This window comes from Entelurus aequoreus, linkage group LG09 (assembly GCF_033978785.1).
Source record: "Entelurus aequoreus isolate RoL-2023_Sb linkage group LG09, RoL_Eaeq_v1.1, whole genome shotgun sequence".
NCBI classification, from domain to species: domain Eukaryota; kingdom Metazoa; phylum Chordata; class Actinopteri; order Syngnathiformes; family Syngnathidae; genus Entelurus; species Entelurus aequoreus.
In genome coordinates this window covers 51,014,686-51,037,422 of record NC_084739.1, presented here as the reverse complement: position 1 = coordinate 51,037,422, position 22,737 = coordinate 51,014,686, and the positions used below count along the sequence as shown (strand labels likewise).

General features: G+C 37.7%; 1 protein-coding gene across 2 annotated transcripts in view; it reads left to right on the top strand.

Moving 5' to 3' along the window:
• Nucleotides 1–22,737, top strand: part of gbf1 (golgi brefeldin A resistant guanine nucleotide exchange factor 1) — a 236,157-nt gene that overhangs the window by 141,149 nt on the left and 72,271 nt on the right. For both annotated transcript variants that reach the window (XM_062058899.1, XM_062058897.1), the window contains exons 9-15: nucleotides 7,612–7,759; nucleotides 10,187–10,407; nucleotides 10,887–11,046; nucleotides 16,459–16,670; nucleotides 17,314–17,412; nucleotides 17,504–17,698; nucleotides 17,775–17,967. In XM_062058899.1, the coding sequence (XP_061914883.1) occupies nucleotides 7,612–7,759; nucleotides 10,187–10,407; nucleotides 10,887–11,046; nucleotides 16,459–16,670; nucleotides 17,314–17,412; nucleotides 17,504–17,698; nucleotides 17,775–17,967 (1,228 nt within the window). The remainder of the gene's footprint in view (nucleotides 1–7,611; nucleotides 7,760–10,186; nucleotides 10,408–10,886; nucleotides 11,047–16,458; nucleotides 16,671–17,313; nucleotides 17,413–17,503; nucleotides 17,699–17,774; nucleotides 17,968–22,737) is intronic.

Below are 22,737 nucleotides of genomic sequence, written 5' to 3'. Positions count from 1 at the left end.
AACTGTTGGAATTGTCCAGAGTGTACCCTGCCTTCTGCCCAAATGCAGCTGGAATAGGCTCCAGCCATCCCTGTGACCCCGAGAGGGACAAGCTGTAGAAAATGGATGGAGGGATGGATGGGTTTACCTTTTATAGAAAACTTATTGGCAAAGACAGCAACGATCAAAGGAGAAGGGAAGCAGGGGAGATCCACCTTTCTTTGTTCTTTGCTACAAGTTTTTTTTAAATGTAATTGTTTTTCACGTTCTGTATCAAAATGCTGGTACTTGCAACTTTCTTTGGCCTCATGGTGGCTTATTTTGCAGTCCTACAAAAAGTAAAATAAAAAAAGAAGAGCGACACCAACTGGTAGGATTTTTTTGTTTCGGTACTCGATTCCGTGGCGTGTTAAGCAGCCAAACTGACATTTTTTTATGCAATGTTCTGCTGTACTGTAAGTAGGGATCATACTCGAAACCGGTTTTCCCGGTTGTTCGATAAGAAAAGAACCGAGTCCTCGGACTCGAATCCCTTTTTGAGAACCGGTACCCGTTATCGAGACCACTATAGTAAAGAAAAAGAGTTGGTTCTTTATTCGAATCCCTCAGAACGAATCCCATCCCGACCAGAAATGCCCCTTGAGACATCACAAGAATTTACGTCACGTAGCTCAGTCATTAGGCGCAGATAGGGAAAGCAGGAAAAACAATGGAATAATAAAGTTCAAAACAAAAGGTATAATCCAATGAATAACTTTACTGAGAGATTTGAGCAGGGTACAAACACATGACGAACACTTTTACGACCAACCGGAAACATAGCAACCAGGCTAGCAACGCACCTCCTTTACGGCAGCTGTCACAACGTTCTTAAAGCAACCGCAGCACATACATATATATACAAAATATATGACATCTCCCTTTTTCAACTTTTGTTTTTCTTTCCTTGTAAACAAAACAAAATCACACTGTATATGTGTTGTCTGTCTAATTATAAATAATGCAGACGAGGCGTGTTGGCTGAGTTCTTGACGTTTACTTTCACGGGTGACGACATGCAACAACACTTTTCGGGGGTTCCGCGCATGCTCGTCACTCCCGTTGCATGATGGGTAGTGTAGTTGTTATATTCCCTAGCTCATAACATCACATCTTTCCCCCTATAAAAAAAGATTTTAACTCAATAAAGTGTATTTCTTTTTTTAGCTTTAACTTTTCATTTTTTAGCATTGTAACCACATTTGCAAACAACTTTTCTCTTCATAGAATTTTCTTTCAATAAAGAAATAAAGTGCAAAAATGTCAAAGCATCATAACAAACAGTTATGTCAAATAGCAGCAGAAGTGCACTTTTTGGAGAGCTGTATTATTTTCAGTTTTGTGCCCAAGGGACTGATTTTATTTAACACTATAGTATTATTTATACACATATAGTGATCACAGAGACAGGTTGTTTTTGTGTTACTGTATATATTTGTTTTTCTGAAAAATCCCACTTAATATACTTTGGGTAACAACAGTCAATATTTATTTTTTTTACTTTATTTTTTTAGGGGGGTAACTGTCAATATTTATTTATTTATTAGATTTTATTTTTTTCTTATATAATAAAAGTGAGCTTTTGTTAAACCAAATATTGTGTGTTTTTTTCCATATACAACAACCTATCTGGACTCGATAAGAGAATCGATAAGGAATCGGTTCGATAAGAGGATTCGATAATAGGCTCGAACTCGATAATTTCTTATCAAACATCATCCCTAACTGTAAGATAGATGGTGTACGAAAACCAGGGAACAATTTTGGTTAAATCTTTTGTTGGAAACTGGGCCATACGAAAACCAAAGTACCACTGGAAAAATATAATAAATAACTTACAGTGTAACTATACAGAGAGCCAACAAACCATTATAGACCATTTTACCTTACAAGGCGCTGCACAATAGCTGCCCACTGTTCCTCAAAGAATGGCTTTCGAACAGAAGACAAATTTTGTTGCACATTTTACGAATGAAACAATCACTATTATTGTTATTATTAATATTATTCACTCCTCCAGCTAGCATTTTCGTTTTTCAATCCCTCCAGGAATGTGTGATGTAACGATCGTGCCAATTCACGCACATTCACTCAATCGCCAGCAAATCATGCGCGGCCTCGCAACTTAGTCCAATGCCTGCAACTTCCATGCACATTTTGTCCAATCAAGGTCATTATCAAATAGGTCTCTGAGCGACGCTCAAACATGCACATTAACTGTCCAATCAAAACGTATTTAGGAAAAACAAGCAGTAACAACAACGTGTAACAATATATCGACTCTTTGTTGATCAAACGACACAATTGTCATCTTCCGGCGCAGCTTACACATAATTCCTGTTCCTGTCTACAGCGCTCAGCCTTTTGGGTAATTTAGTATACAAACATTTACATACTAGTTACGTATATGTATTTATATACTGTATTTATCTCACATGTATGCATCCAAATTAGGACAATAAAGAACATATTTTCATTTCCAATGCTGACCTAGCAAAGAGCCAGCATTTTTGTAACAGAGATGTTGAAGTGCGATGATGATCTCTCATTGTCGCACATTTACCAACAAAAATTAGTTCACAACACAAATAACAAGTAACAGTTTACAAATGCTCTTAACCTATTAATTAAACATAATTGAATGTTTAAGATAAAAAGTTTAGGTTGAGGTTAAGTTTACTAGGAACACTTAAAACATTGGTAACGTATTCATAAAATCAGAATTTTAATTAAATGTTATTGAAAAAAATAAATATCTAAAATACTGCAACTTTTGCCGCAATTTTCAGAAAAATATGCTGTGAATTCAGGCATTTTAGGCTGCAACAATCACAAAGTAAATCCAACAAAAGTACCAATCAAAGTATTTCAAGCTGTCAATGAGTCTACAACATATTTCAAATGGAAAGTCATCAGATACCATGATGCCTACAGTTTTTAAAAATAGTAAACACTGAGAACAAAAACAAAGAGAACATGTTCTGTTTAAAATGTCTGCATGGATGTGTCTTAGTGTTAATATTGGGTTTTTTATTTCTTGAATAAATTATTGCTAGACTATGTATTAGAACGTCCTAACCATTCCTGCATTGTTGCATTTCCGTGTCCGCTTGGTTAGCACGCTTTGCCTGCATGGCCAATCACTCCTTTCAAGATGGCTGCATTTTTTAAATTTGTTTAGCAATTGTTGGTGTTTGTTCCTAACTCCGTGTTGTGTTAACAAACCACACCTTTGCCACCATGCTGAAAAAATATGTGCGTAAGTGTGTCGTGACATGTTAGCCATCACTAATCACAGGCACCTGCCTGCCCCCCTTCTCTTCTGAGGCTTACAATATCTTATGGAAAAACAAACGAGTCCAGGTAAGGAAGTTTACCTCAAATATTAAAGGAAAACTGCAATTTTTAGTGGAATTTGACCGTCATTCAGGATACTTATGTGAGACAAGAACACACTTATTTCTCTTTTTTCTGCATATTAAATAGTACAACACTGTTAGCACGAAGCGGCTAACAATTGAAAATTATTAAAATCTGCTTAGCATTGTGCTTCTAAAACTCATCCTCTGTATTTTCAGACTCAAAAATATAAGGTTCTAAATCATATTTGTCCCAAAGTAGTCGTTGATGGCTCTCAAACATGTGTTGTTGTCGTTGACGGAAATGGTGTTCGATGCTATGTGCTCTATAAAATCAATGCGCCCAGAAAAGAAGTTACAGTAATGTTTAAAATTGCCAAAATACTATAAATATTACATATTATCATATATGTGCCTGTTACATTACATACATACTTACAGCATGTATAGCAAACATTGTAGTTTTTTTTTTAGAGTGCTTTATAGGCGTAATAGATTAATCCCATTACCTGCATTGTTAGCCACATTTTATGAGCATTTTTTTTTTAGATAATTTAGAACGCACAGAAAAGGCAAATACATGTGTGCTCCTTTCTCACATAAGGATTGTGGATGATAGGCAATCTATCATAAGAAACTGCAGTTTTTCAAAATATTAAGGCTAGAATACTTTTTACCGATACATTTCTCCATTTGAAGATTGTACTAACCCCACTTGTTGTTTTAGTAGACAAACACAGGTGTATTTTTTTTTTTAACTTGTATTTATCATCCCTTGATTCTTTGCCATGTGTACGTATTAAACTTCCTAACATGTATGATAACATTGTACTTTTTATTTTCTCATGCATATATTCATATAATTTCATATAAATCGCCTGCTGGAGCTGCTCCATTTTCTCAAAACATTTGTACAAGATGATAGTCTTCGAAATTATTTGGAATGCACACGTGTGACGTGATAGCACTTTAGCAGCGCTATCAACTGCTTTATTTACTTTTGGAAGTTCTAGTTTGTAATATCTACAAAACTATTCGTTTTTTTTGCACCGTAATTGGTTTCTCAAAGAAATGTTTGATTTATGCTTTCTTATCGATATTGTCCAGCACTCTATTCCCGGTACGGATATCAAGCAATATCGATATACAGTATGCAGCAATTGTTCCCTAAAACTAATGTCGGGTGACATGCTCTTAATGAACATATTATGCCTATTTTACTGTGATGCCACTGCATGCATGTATTTCAACAAATAAACACTATTTGTGCAAAATAAGACTAATACGACAATCAAGATTATCGAAAAATTGCCATATTTATTTTAAACAAAATGGTTATCAAAAAATCATGACACATGTCCAGTAAAAAAACATGTTCTCCTATCAACAAGAAATACAGGTTAGCCATTTTCTTTTTCTTTTTCTTTCTTTTTTTAAGTAAATCCACAAGTAAGAATACAAATAAAAAAATCTGAAAATTAAACCATTTGTAAAGTTGCACATTTCTTCAGATTTCTGAATAAGAAGAACGTAGGAAATAGTGCACCAATACTGTTCTAAAAGTTGTTTTAAGTATAAATTCAATCAAGTAAATTAAGGTAAACTTGGTATAGCTGAGTATATACTTGCAATATTAAATTTAAAATGTGATTTCACAACTTTTGGTGATTTAAACATGCATTTTTAAACTGGTCAACACAAAATGGACACAAGCACACACACACAAACAAACACCCACACACACACACACACACACACACACACACACACACACACACACACACACACACACACACACACACACACACACACACACACACACACACACACACACACACACACACACACACACACACACACACACACACACACACACACGACAGCCGGAGTGAGACTCATTTTCAGTCCTGGAGTTTTATGCCGCAGACCGGCCCACTTTAGATTATTAATCAACCTTTTATATTGAAAATAATGTAATAACTACCTATAGTGTTGAGCTTCTCACAGATAAACTTCACAAAGTGCTGTACAAAAAATGGTGAATTAAAAACAACAATACATGGATTTTAGTAAATGTGGGTTTCTTCACATTGTAGATTTATTTGAACATGAGTTTAGTTGCTAATGTTGTGAACTGCAACTGTATCATAAAATAATCATATGTAAGGCTTTAGTACATTTGGTTGGTAGAAAATAGTTTGCTTATTAAACAATACGATTCAATGAGAAAATATTGAGGTTTATATCATAGTACTTGGGTTTCATATATTTACTAGTGTGTGACAGTCATATTTCCTGCTGCAGTAGTTAAACTAACATTTTTAAAGTCATTAAGAAATTCATAACTTATTTCATTATCAAAAAGCTTACATTCAAGTCAATAATGTGCTGAATCATTTAGCAGCATTGTTTAATGTTTATATGACGTGTCATTTTAATTGTGTGTCAAAAAAATAGTGCTGTGAAAGGGATTCAGCATTAACGTATCGCATTACTTTTGACAGCCCTACTAAAAAGATGTAATTATTGGCAAAAACAGAAGAGTAAAATGTCATAGAAAATAATATGATCCTGAAGAAAGATAAAAAACCCAAAACCAGTGAAATTGGCAAGTTGTGTAAATCGTAAATATAAACAGAATACAATGATTTGCAAATCCTTTTCAACTTATAGTCAATTGAATACACTGCAAAGACAAGATATTTACTGTTCGAACTGAGAAACTTTAAAAAAATGTTTTTGCAAATAATCATTAACTTAGAATTTAATGGCTGCAACACATTGCACACAGTTGGCACAGGGGCGTTTTTACAACTGTGTTTTAACAACACTCAGTAAACGTTTGGGAACTGAGGAGACCAATTTTTGAAGCTTTACAGGTGGAATTATTTCCCATTCTTGCTTGATGTACAGCTTCAAAATGTGCCACACATTTTCAATGGGAGACAGGTCTGGAGTACAGGCAGGCCCGCAGTCTTTTACTACAAAGACACGCTGAATGTAGCTTGGCATTGTTTTGCTGAAATAAGCACAGGCGTCCATTAAAAAAACGTTGCTTGGATGGCAACTATGTTGCTCCAAGACCTGTTTGTACCTTTCATAATTAATGGTGCCTTCACAGATGTGTAAGTTACCCATGCCTTGGGCATCAATACACCCCTATACCATCACAGATGCTGGCTTTTGAACTTTACGCCTATAACAGTCCGATGGTTATTTTCCTCTTTGGTCCGGAGTGCACGACGTCCACAGTTTCCAAACACAATTTGAAATGTGGACACGTCAGACCACAGAACACTTTTCCACTTTGCATCAGTCCATCTTCTATGAGCTCGGGCCCAGCGAAGCCGGCGGCATTTCTGGGTGTTGTTGATAAATGGCTTTCGCTTTGCACCTACAGATGTAGCGACAAACTGCAGTTACTGACAGCGGTTTTCTGAAGTGTTCCTGAGCCCATGTGGTGATATCCTTTCAACACTGATGTCGGTTTTTGATCACAGCCTGAGGAATCGAAGGCCACCGGCATTCAATGTTTGTTTTCGGCCTTGCTGCTTACATGCAGTGATTTCTCCACATTCTCTGAATCTTTTGATGATATTACGGACCGTAGATGGTGAAATCCCTAAATTCCTTGCAATAGCTCGTTGAGAAATATTGTTCTTAAACTGTTGGACAATGTGCTCAAGCATTTGTTCACAAAGTGGTGACCCTCGCCCCATCCTTGTTTGTGAATGACTGAGCATTTCATGGAAGCTGCTTTTATACCCAATCATGGCAACCACCTGTTCCCAATTAGCCTTTTCACCTGTGGGAAGTTCCAAATAAGTGTTTGATGAGCAGTTCTCAACTTTCTCAGGTTTTTTTTGCCACTTGTGCCAGCTTTTTTGAAACATATTGCAGGCATCAAATTCCAAAAGAGCTAATATTTGCAAAGTTTACCAGTTTGAACGTTAAGTATCTTGTCGTTGCAGTCTATTCATTTGAATATAGGTTGAAAAGGATTTGCAAATAATTGTATTCTGTTTTTATTTACGATTTACACAACGTGCCAACTTCACTGGTTTTATATGACAGGATACATATTGCCATGTGTTAGTAAGTGTAGGTACAATCCTGCTGTTTCTATTATTTGGTATGAAATAGTACTGCTTATAAAAACACCTTCTTCTTGTTGTTTATTTCATGAACACTGGTCTTTGAAAAGAAACTGAATGACTTCCATTTTACTCCTCAGTTGAAGATGCGTGCAGGTGGAATGAGTGAGTCGTCCAAGTGGAAAAAGCAGAAACGATCACCACGAGCAACTCGCCACATGGTCCGAAGTTCCTCCGGTCAGCTGGAGCTTCCTCAGTCCACCAACCTCAGTAACTCCAACCTATCTGGTAGGAGACACATCATCCTGTTAGCGAGGGTCCAAAGTGCAACCCACATTAGAACAATATCAATATCAAAGTATTTGAGCCACACGGAAAGATGGACCTCCAACCAAAATGGCGGACGACCAGTGCATTTCAAGGCCTAGGTTATTTGAATATTATCATGCTTTGGAGCAGATTGGGTGGTATGTCTGGGACTCCTTCCATTCATCCATTTTCTACCGCTTGTCCCTTTTTGGGGTCGCGGGGGGTGCTGGAGCCTAAACTACTTATATGGAGGTTAATTTGTCTCTTTATTCCGAAAGCTTTTTTGACATTGAATAGGTGTCAAGTTTGAAGTCACGTGACACGGGTCCTGCAAAACAGCACATAAAAGGTAGTTAACTGGGCTACCTTGGCGTAATACAACATAATTAATAGGGATGTCCGATAATGGCTTTTTGCCGATATCCGATATTCCGATATTGTCCAACTCTTTAATTACCGATACCGATATCAACCGATACCGATTTCAACCGATATATGCAGTCGTGGAATTAACACATTATTATGCCTAATTTGGACAACCAGGTATGGTGAAGATAAGGTACTTTTTTTAAAAATTAGTAAAATAAGATAAATAAATTAAAAAAAATGTTCTTGAATAAAAAAGAAAGTACAACAATATAAAAACAGTTACATAGAAACTAGTAATGAATGAAAATTAGTAAAATTAACTGTTAAAGTTAAAGTTAAAGTACCAATGATTGTCACACACACACACTAGGTGTGGCGAAATTATTCTCTGCATTTGACCCATCACCCTTGATCACCCCCTGGGAGGTGAGGGGAGCAGTTGGCAGCAGTGGTGGCCGCGCCCGGGAATCATTTTTGGTGATTTAACCCCCAATTCCAACCTTTGATGCTGAGTGCCAAGCAGGGAGGTAATGGGTCCCATTTTTATAGGCTTTGGTATGACTCGGCCGGGGTTTGAACTCACAACCTACCGATCTCAGGGCGGACACTCTAACCACTAGGCCACTGAGTAGGTTAGTACTATTAGTGGACCAGCAGCACGCACAATCATGTGTGCTTACGGACTGTATCCCTTGCAGACTGTATTGATATATATTGATATATAATGTAGGAACCAGAATATTAATAACAGAAAGAAACAACCCTTTTGTGTGAATAAGTGTAAATGGGGGAGGGAGTTTTTTTGGGTTGGTGCACTAATTGTAAGTGTATCTTGTGTTTTTTATGTTGATTTAATTAAAAAAACAACAACAAAAAAACGATACGATAATAAAAAAAACGATACAGATAATTTCCGATATTACATTTTAACGCATATATCGACATCTCTAATAATTAACAATTCAATGTGGCCCACTGGATATTTTCAAACTATAGAAATGATTCCAATGGTTAAAATCTGCACTTGTGAGTGACATACGGTTTCTTCGTGTCACAATATGCAGCTAAACTGACTGTGATACACAAAAAAACACAAAATAGTAATAAATACTACATATTGCCCACTCGCATGTATAGATAGAAGATAAACAAAAAATACTAACATCGGTATTGCACACCACGAAAAAAAACATCACAGTAGTCACATAAGTGCTTATCGCTTTGGGTACAAAGTACCTGCGGCAGCCCTCCTTCTTGCACTGTGGATGTAACAGTCTAATGCTGAAGGAGCTACTTAGGGCCTCCACAGTGACATGCATGGGGTGAGAGGGATTGGACATTATGGATGTCAACTTGTTCAGCATCCTTCTGTCAGCCACCTCCTCAATACTGTTTAGTGGGCAGCCTAGGACAGAGTCAGCTCTCTTAATCAGTTTATTAAGTCTGTTTCTGTCTTTGACTGTGCTGCCCCCACCTCAGCAAACGACGGCATAGAACACCGCAGAAGCCACCACATTGTCGTAAAAGGTGCGCACACCCCGAAGGACCTTAGTCTCCTCAAGAGGTGGAGGCGACTTTGAACCTTCTTGTACACAGCGTTTAAATTGTGAGTCCAGTCCAGTTTAGTGTTGAGGTGAACACCCAGGTATTTAAATGAGTCCACTATTTCTATAACTGATCCCTGGATGTTCACCGGTGTGGGTGGTGGAGCTGACCGCTGGAAGCTAATAGCGTGCCGTGTTCGATGTTGGGACGAAGGCAAAGGTTTCATTACTGCATGTGGTAGACGGTTGGTAATATGAAATAGAGGTTATAATACATGTTTGTTGAATACCTGTTTATAAATCCGTGGTACACTGAGACCGTAAGTGAACCGCAAAGCGAGGGAACATTGGATTCCTTTCATACAAACAAAACTAAGAAATTGCACTTAGTGTGTTTTGTTATCTGAAGATGGTCTTTAAAGTGGTTTAAGAAATGAAAAACCTTGAATGATGATGACTACGAGACATTCATACAGTAAATGTACTTGTTTAGGTGGGGTTGCCTTCATCGAGCAGGGCTGTTCACTCCCAGCTTCAGACAGTGCCGGCTCGTCCATCTCGAGTCCCACAGCTACAGACAGTGGCCTGGACTCCTGCTCCAAAACTACATCTCGGGAAGACCTCTCTGATCTGGACCAGTGCAGCTTGTCTACAATTACCCCTAGTAATGCTGACACAGCACTCTGCACCGAATCTGTCTCACCAAATGCAAAGGTATGCTTGCTATTCTGTGGGAATGGATAGGAATACTATGATTTTGGATTGACTGGCGACTCTCTTGGGTCATTCCTGAAAGGAGATAATAAATGAACATGTACAATAAATAAAGGGGACGGCGTGGCGAAGTTGGTAGAGTGGCCGTGCCAGCAATCGGAGGGTTGCTGGTTACTGGGGTTCAATCCAGTGGCCTTGCCAGCAATCGGAGGGTTGCTGGTTACTGGGGTTCAATCCCTACCTTCTACCATCCTAGTCACGTCCGTTGTGTCCTTGGGCAAGACACTTCACCCTTGCTCCTGATGGCTGCTGGTAAGCGCCTTGCATGGCAGCTCCCGCCATCAGTGTGTGAATGTGTGTGTGAATGGGTGAATGTGGAAATACTGTCAAAGCGCTTTGAGTACCTTGAAGGTAGACAAGCGCTATACAAGTATAACCCATTTATCATTTATTATTATAATAATATTGTTTCTATCCAGACTGAGTGTAGACCAGTTCAATCAACATCAGTAGAGTCCATTCCAGAGGTTCTTGAGGATAGAGACTCCATTACAGAAGCGTCAGATAGCACCTCAGTCCATGACATGGACTACGTCAACCCCCGTGGTGTCCGTTTCACACAGTCCACACAAAGAGATGGTAAGGATTTTCACAAATCATAACAATCACAAGTATTTGATCCCCCGATGATTGGTGAGTTTAAACATTACAAAAGTATAATATATATAAAGTTTTTTTATGCTAGCTTTATTGTTACATATAAAATAAAAAAACATTACATAAAGTGTACACTTTTTATATTGCAAGTATTTGATTACGATACAAAATGTAATTTAATATTTGATGTAACAATATTGTTGTCAAACACGAAGATCAAACATTTCTTGTAGTTGTAGTACAGTGATACCTCAACTCATCTCAAATCAGCTCTGTCTATAGAAATGTATTAAAGTCAGTTTAATCCGTGCTTGGACCTCGGGGGGTCACAGGGGTGGCTGGAGCCTATAATGTGACATGCGCTTTAAAAATAATAACAAACTTTTAGATAATGTATGAACAACATGACAATAGATTGTAGTACAAACAACAACAATACTTTTGTGAAAAATATATTCAGCAATTACCTTGGAGGGCAGACTTTTGTTAGTAACTTCTACACGCTGTGTCTCCGTCTTGTAACATTAGAAACAACTATGTTATATGTTATATATATATATATATATATATATATATATATATATATATATATATATATATATATATAGAGATAGATATATATGTATGTATATATATATATGTATGTATATGTGTGTGTATATGTGTGTGTATCAGTGACGTGCGGTGAGGTTCATGACTGGTGAGGCACTAACTTCATCACAGTCAGATTTACAAACATATGAACCCTAAAGAGTATCTTATTCACCATTTGATTGGCAGCAGTTAACGGGTTATGTTTAAAAGCTCATACCAGCATTCTTCCCTGCTTGGCACTCAGCATCAAGGGTTGGAATTGGGGGTTAAATCACCAAAAATTATTCCCGGGCGCGGCGCCACTGCTGCCCACTTCTCCCCTCACATCCCAGGGGGTGATCAAGGGGATGGGTCAAATGCAGAGGACAAATTTCACCACACCTAGCGTGTGTGTGACAATCATTGGTACTTTAACTTAAAGGCCTACTGAAAGCCACTACTACCGACCACGCAGTCTGATAGTTTATATATCAATGATGAAATCTTAACATTGCAACACATGCCAATACGGCCGGGTTAACTTATAAAGGGACATTTTAAAATTCCCGGTAAATATCCGGCTGAAACATCGCGGTATGATGACGTATGCGCGTGACGAAGTCCGAGTAACGGAAGTTATGGTACCCCGTAGAATCCTATACAAAAAGCTCTGTTTTCATTTCATAATTCCACAGTATTCTGGACATCTTTTGTAATTTTTTTAATGAACAATGAAGGCTGCAAAGAAGACAGTTGTAGGTGGGATCAGTGTATTAGCAGCGGACTACAGCAACACAACCAGGAGGACTTTGTTGGAGTGCTAGCCGCGCTAGCCGCCGACTTCACCTTGACTTCCTACGTCTCCGGGCCGCCAAACGCATCGGTTGAAGTCCTTCGTCCTTCTGCCGATCGCTGGAACGCAGGTGAGCACGGGTGTTGATGAGCAAATGAGGGCTGGCTGGCGTAGGTGGAGAGCTAATGTTTTTAGCATAGCTCTGTGCAGTCCGGTTGCTAAGTTAGCTTCAATGGCGTCGTTAGCACAGCATTGTTAACCTTCGCCAGCCTGGAAAGCATTAACCGTGTATTTACATGTCCACGGTTTAATAGTATTGTTGATTTTCTATCTATACTTCCAGTCAGGGGTTTATTTCTTTTGTTTCTATATGCAGTTAAAGCAAGATGCTATCGTAGCTAAAGCATTTCGCCGATGTATTGTCGTGGAGATAAAAGGCACTGAATGTCCACTTCGCGTTCTCGACTCTCATTTTCAAGAGGATATAGTATCCGAGGTGGTTTAAAATACAAATCTGTGATCTACAATAGAAAAAGGAGAGTGTGGAAGCCAATGAGCCAGCTTGTACCTAAGTTACGGTCAGAGCGAAAAAAGAAACGTCCATCGCTGCCTCTCAAGTCATTCACTGTAACGTTCCTCATCTACGAATCTTTCATCCTCGCTCAAATTAATGGGGTAATCATCACTTTCTCGGTCCGAATCTCTCTCGCTCCATTGTAAACAACGGGGAATTGTGAGGAATCCTAGCTCCTGTGACGTCACGCTACTTCCGGTACAGGCAAGGCTTTTTTTATCAGCGAGCAAAAGTTGCGAACTTTATCGTCGATTTTCTCTACTAAATCCTTTCAGCAAAAATATGGCAATATCGCGAAATGATCAAGTATGACACATAGAATGGATCTGCTATTCCCGTTTAAATAAAAAAAAATCATTTCAGTAGGCCTTTAACTTTAACTTTACACATACAAACTGTAGCACACAAAAAAGCACATTTAATAAAAAAAAACGTTATTATGGTCTTACCTTTACTTATAAGTGCGGGAACAGTGGTGTTTGTGTTGGAGGAGTTGTGAATGAATGAAATATGAAATCCGTGCTGCAGTCTGCAGGTGTACCTAATGTTGTGGCCCTGCGGTCGTTCGCGGCTCCTCCGGCGCGAGCATTGTTGTTTTTGCACTTTTTGGCTTCTTGTTAAGTGACATTTTTTGGGTGGATTCGGTCTTGCACGTGGAGGGTTTGGGTGTGGGCTTTGGTTGGTGTGGCGCTCCCGTCGGGGCCCGGGGTGCATTCTGTGGCGGGGGCGCTTTAGCCGGCACAAGGAGGCGGGGTTACTGCGAGCCTCCCACAGTGCGTCTTCGCAGCAGTTTTATGATTGCTCAGCACAAGAAATACTTTACACACATACAGTTGTTGACAAAATACACTGTACGTTATATACCTCAGCTAACTAAACTATGGAAATGTATAATATAATTCATATAGCAATACGGTCTCACTGCACAGCAGGCCAGCAGTTAACCGAGTCCGCAATCCATGTTAAAGCACAACTGAGTGACGTGCCTCAACTGGCTGCTGATCACCGCACCGTCTCTTCTCAGTATTTGAACGGCAAATGTGAAAATTCAGCGATTTTGAATAAAAATAATCTAAAACTGGTGAAGTTAAATGGAAAATAACTTTATAGTATAATCACTGAATACATATAACAATTTAATTATTTTTTTTTCTTTTTACTTTTTTTCTTTCCATGATGGCAGGTGAGGCCCCGCCTCACCTGCCTCTAGTGACTGCACGTCACTGGTGTGTATATATACGTAAATATATGTATATATATACACTACCGTTCAAAAGTTTGGGGTCACCCAAACAATTTTGTGGAATAGCCTTCATTTCTAAGAACAAGAATAGACTGTCAAGTTTCAGATGAAAGTTCTCTTTTTCTGGCCATTTTGAGCGTTTAATTGACCCCACAAACGTGATGCTCCAGAAACTCAATCTGCTCAAAGGAAGATCAGTTGTGTAGCTTCTGTAACAAGCTAAACTGTTTTCAGATGTGTGAACATGATCGCACAAGGGTTTTCTAATCATCAATTAGCCTTCTGAGCCAATGAGCAAACACATTGTACCATTAGAACACTGGAGTGATAGTTTCTGGAAATGGGCCTCTATACACCTATGTAGATATTGCACCAAAAACCAGACATTTGCAGCTACAATAGTCATTTACCACATTAGCAATGTATAGAGTGTATTTCTTTAAAGTTAAGACTAGTTTAAAGTTATCTTCATTGAAAAGTACAGTGCTTTTCATTCAAAAATAAGGACATTTCAATGTGACCCCAAACTTTTGAACGGTAGTGTATATATATGTATATATATATGTATATATATATATATATACATTGTAAAATGGATGAATGGATGGAAATATATGTATATATATATATATATATATATATATATATATATATATATATATATATATATATATATATATATATATATATATATATATATATATATATATATATATATATATATATATATATATGTGTGTGTGTATGTACTGTATATGTATATATACATAGATATGTATTTATATATGTATGTACATATATGTATGTATGTATGTATATATGTATATTTCTGCTTGTATACAGGAGAGGCCAAAAGTTTGGACACACCTTCTCATTCAATGCGTTTTCTTTATTTTCATGACTATTTGCATTGTAGATTGTCACTGAAGGCATCCAAACTATGAATGAAAAAAAAAAGGTGAAATAACTGAAAACATGTTTTATATTCCAGTTTCTTCAAAATACCCACCCTTTGCTCTGATTACTTTTTCGCACACTCTCGGCATTCTCTCGATGAGCTTCAAGAGGTAGTCACCTGAAAAGGTTTTCACTTTACAGGTGTCATAGTTTTGATGCCTTCAGTGACAATCTACAAAGTAAATAGTCTTGAAAATAAAGAAAACGCATTGAAATGAGAAGGTGTGTCCAAACTTTTGGCCTGTACTGTATATGTGTGTATATATATATATATATATGTATATGCTTGTGTGTGTGTGTGTGTGTGTATATATATATATATATATATATATATATATATAAAAAGTATTTAGTCAGCCACCCATTGATTGTCAATGGGTGGCTTTTTTTGCCCCACTATATATATATATATATATATATATATATATATATATATATATATATATATATATATATATATATATATATATATATATATATATATATATATATATATATATATATATATGCATTTTGCGTTATCTACTGTACCTTATCATTCATAGAACTACAACTGGTACTGTACTGTAGTTGTTTGTATTACTATTTTATTATTTTTCAAACAATATTTATCATCTAAAAGTTTGTTTTTCTTTTTGAAAGACATGTGTTAAAATGCGGCAGTTTTGGGAGGGCAAACCATGGGTTAGATTGATTTCAATTCATTTCAATGGGTAGGGCTGCTTTAAGATACAAGTATTCTGTGTTACAAGCTTGATCATGGAACGCAATATGCTCGTGGGTAGAGGTACCACTGTAGTTTGTTGTGGTTATAGTACTTATAGCTGCAGTGTTTGTATTAGTGTACTTGTAATTTTATATAGTTACTGTACTTGTATTAGTTTAGGTTACATCTCAGGAAATAATTTTGGTAGACTCTGACATATACCGGTACTCTGTACATTTTTCAGGGATTGAGCCTGTCACTCGGCAAAGTTTTACCTCTGTGCACAGATTTTTGCTTACCTCAGCAACTTAGAGCTTGCATGAGGTTTCAGAGCGAGCCTGATTCTTAATTTCTATTTCTATTTTCAAAGATTTTTGCTTACCTCAGCAACTTAGAGCTTGCATGAGGTTTCAGAGCAAACCTGATTCTTAATTTCTATTTCTATTTTCAAATCAATGTCCAACATCGGTCTCTCACCCAAGTTATTGAATATAATTGTTTGATGGTTTACAAAGTTGCATCTGTTTTCTCTTTTGTCCTCTACGCAGGAGCATCTCTCATCCCCTACGGTCTGCCATGTCTAAGAGAGCTCTTCCGCTTTTTAATCTCACTTACCAACCCTCATGACCGCCACAACACTGACGCCATGATGCACATGGGTCTGCAACTGCTAACTGTCGCACTGGAGTCTGCCCGCTTTGCCAATTATCAGTCATTGCTAGGACTGGTCAAAGATGAGCTTTGTCGGCATCTTTTCCAGGTTAAGTACACCTAGTAACATATTTTACAGTATATATTGCAATACTGCTTGTCTCTGCTATTTTTGAAACACATTGTACTGAGCTCTCCTTTATGGGCATCTACCGTGTGTTCGTATAAAATTAAACACCATAAATCCAATTGTGTTTCAAACACCCAAAAATGTGAACACAAAACACATTTTTTAGAGTTTAACATCCAGAAAACAATGTGAAATATATATAAATGAATAATGAAATGTATAAATGTAACAAATGTAACATCACTTTTAACTTTATTGAACACAACAATGAGCAGAAAGAGAGAGTATGGGGGAGAACCAAGCGAACTAGTGATGGTACCATTTGCATTTGAACCGATACGGTACCAATTTCAGGTACCTGAGAATCCGTATCGGTATTCGATGGTACTAGTTTTTGGTACTGTTGTGTGGCAACAAATGTTAATTTAAAAAAATAGTGCTGTTAAATGAAAACTCGTTATGTCATTAACTTCGACAGCTCTAGTTTTAATATACAGTACCACTATTTCCAAAAGCACTAGTTAGAATAATTTCATGTTTACATCATATTGCGCTGCAGAAACATTTAGTTAAAACAGCTAACCCAATAAATATTTTGACATTTTTCTTGTATGTTTTATAGCTGCTGAATATTGACCGTATGAACCTCTATGCTTCATCAATACGAGTTTGCTTCTTGCTATTTGAAAGCATGAGAGTGCATCTGAAATTTCAACTCGAGGTAATATTTACTTCTTAATATTTGTCAACCACTGACCTGAAAACTTCCTAATAAACACAGTTCAGCATTAACCAAATGCTGAAATTTGTAGATGTATTTGAAGAAACTGATGGATATCATCACATCAGAGAATATGAAGATGCCTTACGAGATGAAAGAACTGGCTCTAGAGGCACTGGTTCAGCTGTGGCGAATCCCCAGCTTTGTTACTGAGCTTTACATCAACTATGACTGTGACTTCTACTGCTCCAACCTTTTTGAAGACCTCACGAAGCTACTGTCCAAGGTGTGAGTCGTACAGTTGATTGATGCAGCTTTTACATTGAAGTGACAGTCCAATCATATTCATTTATATCCTCCAGAATGCATTCCCGGTGTCAGGGCAGCTTTACACCACCCACCTCTTGTCACTCGAAGCTTTGTTGACTGTGATTAACAGCACCGAGGCCCACTGCCAAGCCAAGGTGCTTGACAACACTGCTCGGCAAGAGCAGCAAGATAAGCTGCCGACGGAAGAGGACAATTCTCTGAAAAATGGAACAGACGCTCCTACTGGTAAAGTATAACAGAGTTACTCTATTGGTTGGGCCAAAAGTAGGTAAAGGCCATTTCTTTTAATGGATGCCATTTGCTTGTTGTAATGCTCTCACAATAAACTTAAATGGGTCATATAATACAAAATATAAGTTTCTTGCCCGTTAAAACCTGTTTTTGTGTATTTAAGATCCAGTATTTAGGAAGTGTTGAAAATGTCAGTTCAAACCACGGAGGCATTGATGAGATATTAGAGTGTCCGCCCTGAGATCGGTAGGTTGGAGTTCAAATCCCAGCCGAGTCATACCAAAGACTATAAAAATGGGACCTGTTTCCCTCCCTGCTTGGCACTCAGCATCAAGGGTTGGAGTTGGGGGTTAAATCACCAAAATGATTCCCGGGCGCGGCGCCGCTGCTGCCCACTGCTCCCCAAGGGGATGGGTCAAATGCAGAGGACAAATTTCACCACATCTAGTGTGTGTGTGACAATCATTGGTACTTTAATCTTTAATCTTTAATCTTTAATTATAAGACATTTTTATTTTGTTCCAAATGAGCCATTTGAAAAATTCCCCAAATTGTGACATTTACCAACATGTGACATTAGCAAATATTTCCATATATATTAGTATTGCTCATTACTATGTTGAGGGAAAATGTTTAAAAAATATGGCCCTTTTTCTACAAACCCCGTTTCCATATGAGTTGGGAAATTGTAATAGATGTAAATATAAACGGAATACAATGATTTGCAAATCATTTTCAACACATATTCAGTTGAATATGCTACAAAGCAACATATTTGATGTTCAAACTGATAAACATTTTTTTTTTGTGCAAATAATCATTAACTTTAGAATTTGATGCCAGCAACACGTGACAAAGAAGTTGGGAAAGGGGGCAATAAATACTGATAAAGTTGAGGAATGCTCATCAAAGACTTATTTGGAACATCCCACAGGTGAACAGGCAAATTGGGAACAGGTGGGTGCCATGATTGGGTACAAAAGTAGATTCCATGAAATGTTCAGTCATTCACAAACAAGGATGGGGCGAGGGTCACCACTTAGTCAACAAATGCGTGAGCAAATTGTTGAACAGTTTAAGAAAAACCTTTCTAAACCACCCATTGCAAGGAATTTAGGGATTTCACCATCTACGGCCCGTAATATCATCAAAGAGTTCAGAGAATCTGGAGAAATCACTGCACGTAAGCAGCTAAGCCCGTGACCTTTGATCCCTCAGGCTGTACTGCATCAACAAGCGACATCAGTGTGTAAAGGATATCACCACATGGACTCAGGAACACTTCAGAAACCCACTGTCAGTAACTACAGTTGGCCGCTACATCTGTAAGTGCTAGTTAAAACTCTCCTATGCAAGGCGAAAACCGTTTATCAACAACACCCAGAAACGCCGTAGGCTTCGCTGGGCCTGAGCTCATCTAAGATGGACTGATACAAAGTGGAAAAGTGTTCTGTGGTCTGACGAGTCCACATTTCAAAAGGTTTTTGGAAACTGTGGACGTCGTGTCCTCCGGACCAAAGAGGAAAAGAACCATCTGGATTGTTATAGGCGCAAAGTTGAAAGTTCAGCATCTGTGATGGTATGGAGGTGTATTAGTGCCCAAGACATGGGTAGGGATGATGTTTGATAAGAAATTATCGAGTTTGAGCCTATTATCGAATCTTCTTATCGAACCGATTCCTTATCGATTCTCTTATCGAGTCCAGATAGATTGTTTTATATGGAAACAAACACAATATTTGGTTTAACAAATCACTTCACATTCTCTACTGCTCGCTACTATAGTATTACCATATCTGAGTTATTGTGCAGAAATGTGGGGAAATAACTACAAATGTGCGCTACATTCGTTAACCGTGTTAAAAAAAAATAATAATTAGACTGATACATAATGTTGGATATAGAGACACACAAACACTTTATTTATTGAGTCAAAAATATTAAAGTTTGATGATTTGGTAAAATTGCAAACAGCTAAAATGATGTGGAATTAAATGATGGAATGGATTAAGTAAAGAAGTTAAACATTGTACTCATATGATCCAGTTTAAGAGGTTGTTCAAATGAATAGTGCTTACAAAGTACAAAGAAGAAGAATTATGAGAAATACTTTCAACCTTATTGAAAATAAGATATTCTTCATCTCAGTATATTAATAATGACTGAATTAATTAATTACATATTACAAAACTGTTGTATATACTAATTCACAGATATTTTATTATAAAAAGGTCAGTAAAGGATGTATATATTTGTATGAAGTGGGAAAGGGGTAGGATTAAATAAGCTTTACTTCTTCCTACTCCTGTAAAGTGAAATGATATGAAACTGTGATGTATTATGATGTGGTCGGATCATGTTTTGTTAAGTTATGTTCTGTTAGTTTTGGACTTCCTTAGTTTTGTGCACTTCGGGGGTTTGTTTTAGTCTCCGTGGTTACTTATGATTTTCACCTGCCTTTTACGCGCACCTGTTGCTCATCAGAGACTCTATTTAAGCCTGCCTTTTCCGGTCACTCGTCGTGGCTTCATTGTTTGCATTAGCAACAGTTACGTTGGCATTCTGGTTTTCGAGCTCATGATTCCTGTGCTAAAGTTACCTTAGCTTCTAGTATTCCTGTGCTAAGTAAGTTTTTGCTTTAGCTTCTCATGCGAACGGCACGCTTTCCTTTTGTTTCGTTCCTGTCTGTTGTATTGTGTATGATTTATGAGAAATAAATAATTTCCTACTTGCACGCTTTCGTCCGGAGCCGTCAGTTTTGCGTCCCGGGAACTAACCGCAGCACGCTGCACCCCACCGTGACAAATGACTGAGCTACGTGACGTCATTTCTTGTGATGTTACACGGGGCATTTCTTGTCGGGACGGGAGTCGTTCCCAGCGATTCGAATAAAGAACCAACTCTTTTTCTTTACTATAGTGGTCTCGATAACGGGTACCAGTTCTCAAAAAGGGATTCAAGTCTGAGGACTCGGTTCTTTCCTTATCGAACAACCGGGAAAACCGGTTTTGAGCATCATCCCTAGACATGGGTAACTTACACATCTGTGAAGGCGCCATTAATGCTGAAAGGTACATACAGGTTTTGGAGCAACATATGTTGCCATCCAAGCAACGTTACCATGGACGCCCCTGCTTATTTCAGCAAGACAATGCCAAGCCACGTGTTACATCAACGTCATAGTAAAAGAGTGCGGGTACTAGACTGGCTTGCCTGTAGTCCAGACCTGTCTCCCATTGAAAATGTGTGGCGCATTATGAAGCCTAAGATACCACAACGGAGACCCCCGGACTGTTGAACAACTTAAGCTGTACATCAAGCAAGAATGGGAAAGAATTCCACCTGAGAAGCTTCAAAAATGTGTCTCCTCAGTTCCCAAACGTTTACTGAGTGTTGTTAAAAGGAAAGGCCATGTAACACAGGGGTGAACATGCCCTTTCCCAAATACTTTGGCACGTGTTGCAGCCATGAAATTCTAAGTTATTTATTATTTGCAAAAAAATATATAAAGTTTATGAGTTTGAACATCAAATATCTTGTCTTTGTAGTGCATTCAATTGAATATGGGTTGAAAAGGATTTGCAAATCATTGTATTCCGTTTATATTTACATCTAACACAATTTCCTAACTCATATGGAAACAGGGTTTGTATAACTTACATTGCAGTAGGTGTCTTATTTTGCACAAACAGTTTTTATTTGTGACATCACAGTAAAAGGTCTTACATTAAAGGATAATGTGTTCATTTTACACCACGTCACCTGACTTTAGTTTGAGGGAAGTACTGCTGCATATATCGTAATTGGTTGATAGTCGTCAATATTGGTATCAGATATAAAACATGAGTCAAATCATGGTTAATGCTGCAGGGCCGTAATATTATTTGCTTTCGTTACTTGCTCAAAAAAACTTTTTTAGTTCCATAATCTAGTGTCACAAAGTATCGGATTGGAGGTCAAAAATACTGATCGAGACATCCCTACAAGTAGATTACAATGAAAATATTAATTTAAAAAATAAATAACATAAAAAGAAAATTTAGGTAACTGTGCTAAAATGTTTAGTGTTCAAGGTATTTGCAACCGGATCAATGTAAAGGACACTTCACTTAATATTAAAAACAGCATTTTAACAGTTAATTTATCCATCCATCCATTTTCTACCGCTTGTCCCTTTCGGGGTATATCATGCCTTTTATACATGTTTTTCCCTTCAATGGTACCGATTCGGGGACTGGCCTGTATACCCTTTTGAAATGAATTTATCTACACTGCTCAGAATAATTATTTAAAGGCCTACTACCCACTACTACCGACCACGCAGTCTGATAGTTTATATATCAATGATGAAATCTTAACATTGCAGAGCTAATGTTTTTAGTATAGCTCTGTCGAGGTTCCGTAGCTAAGTTAGCTTCAATGGCGTCGTTAGCAATAGCATTATTAAAGGCCTACTGAAATGAATTTTTTTTATTTAAACGGGGGTAGCAGATCTATTCTATGTGTCATACTTAATCATTTCGCGATATTGCCATATTTTTGCTGAAAGGATTTAGTATAGAACAACGACGATAAAGATCGCAACTTTTGGTATCTGATAAAAAAAGGCTTGCCCCTACCGGAAGTAGCGTGACGTAGTCAATTGAACATATACGCAAAGTTCCCTATTGTTTACAATGATGGCCGCATGAAGTGAGAGAGATTCGGACCGAGAAAGCGACAATTTCCCCATTAATTTGAGAGAGGATGAAAGATTTGTGGATG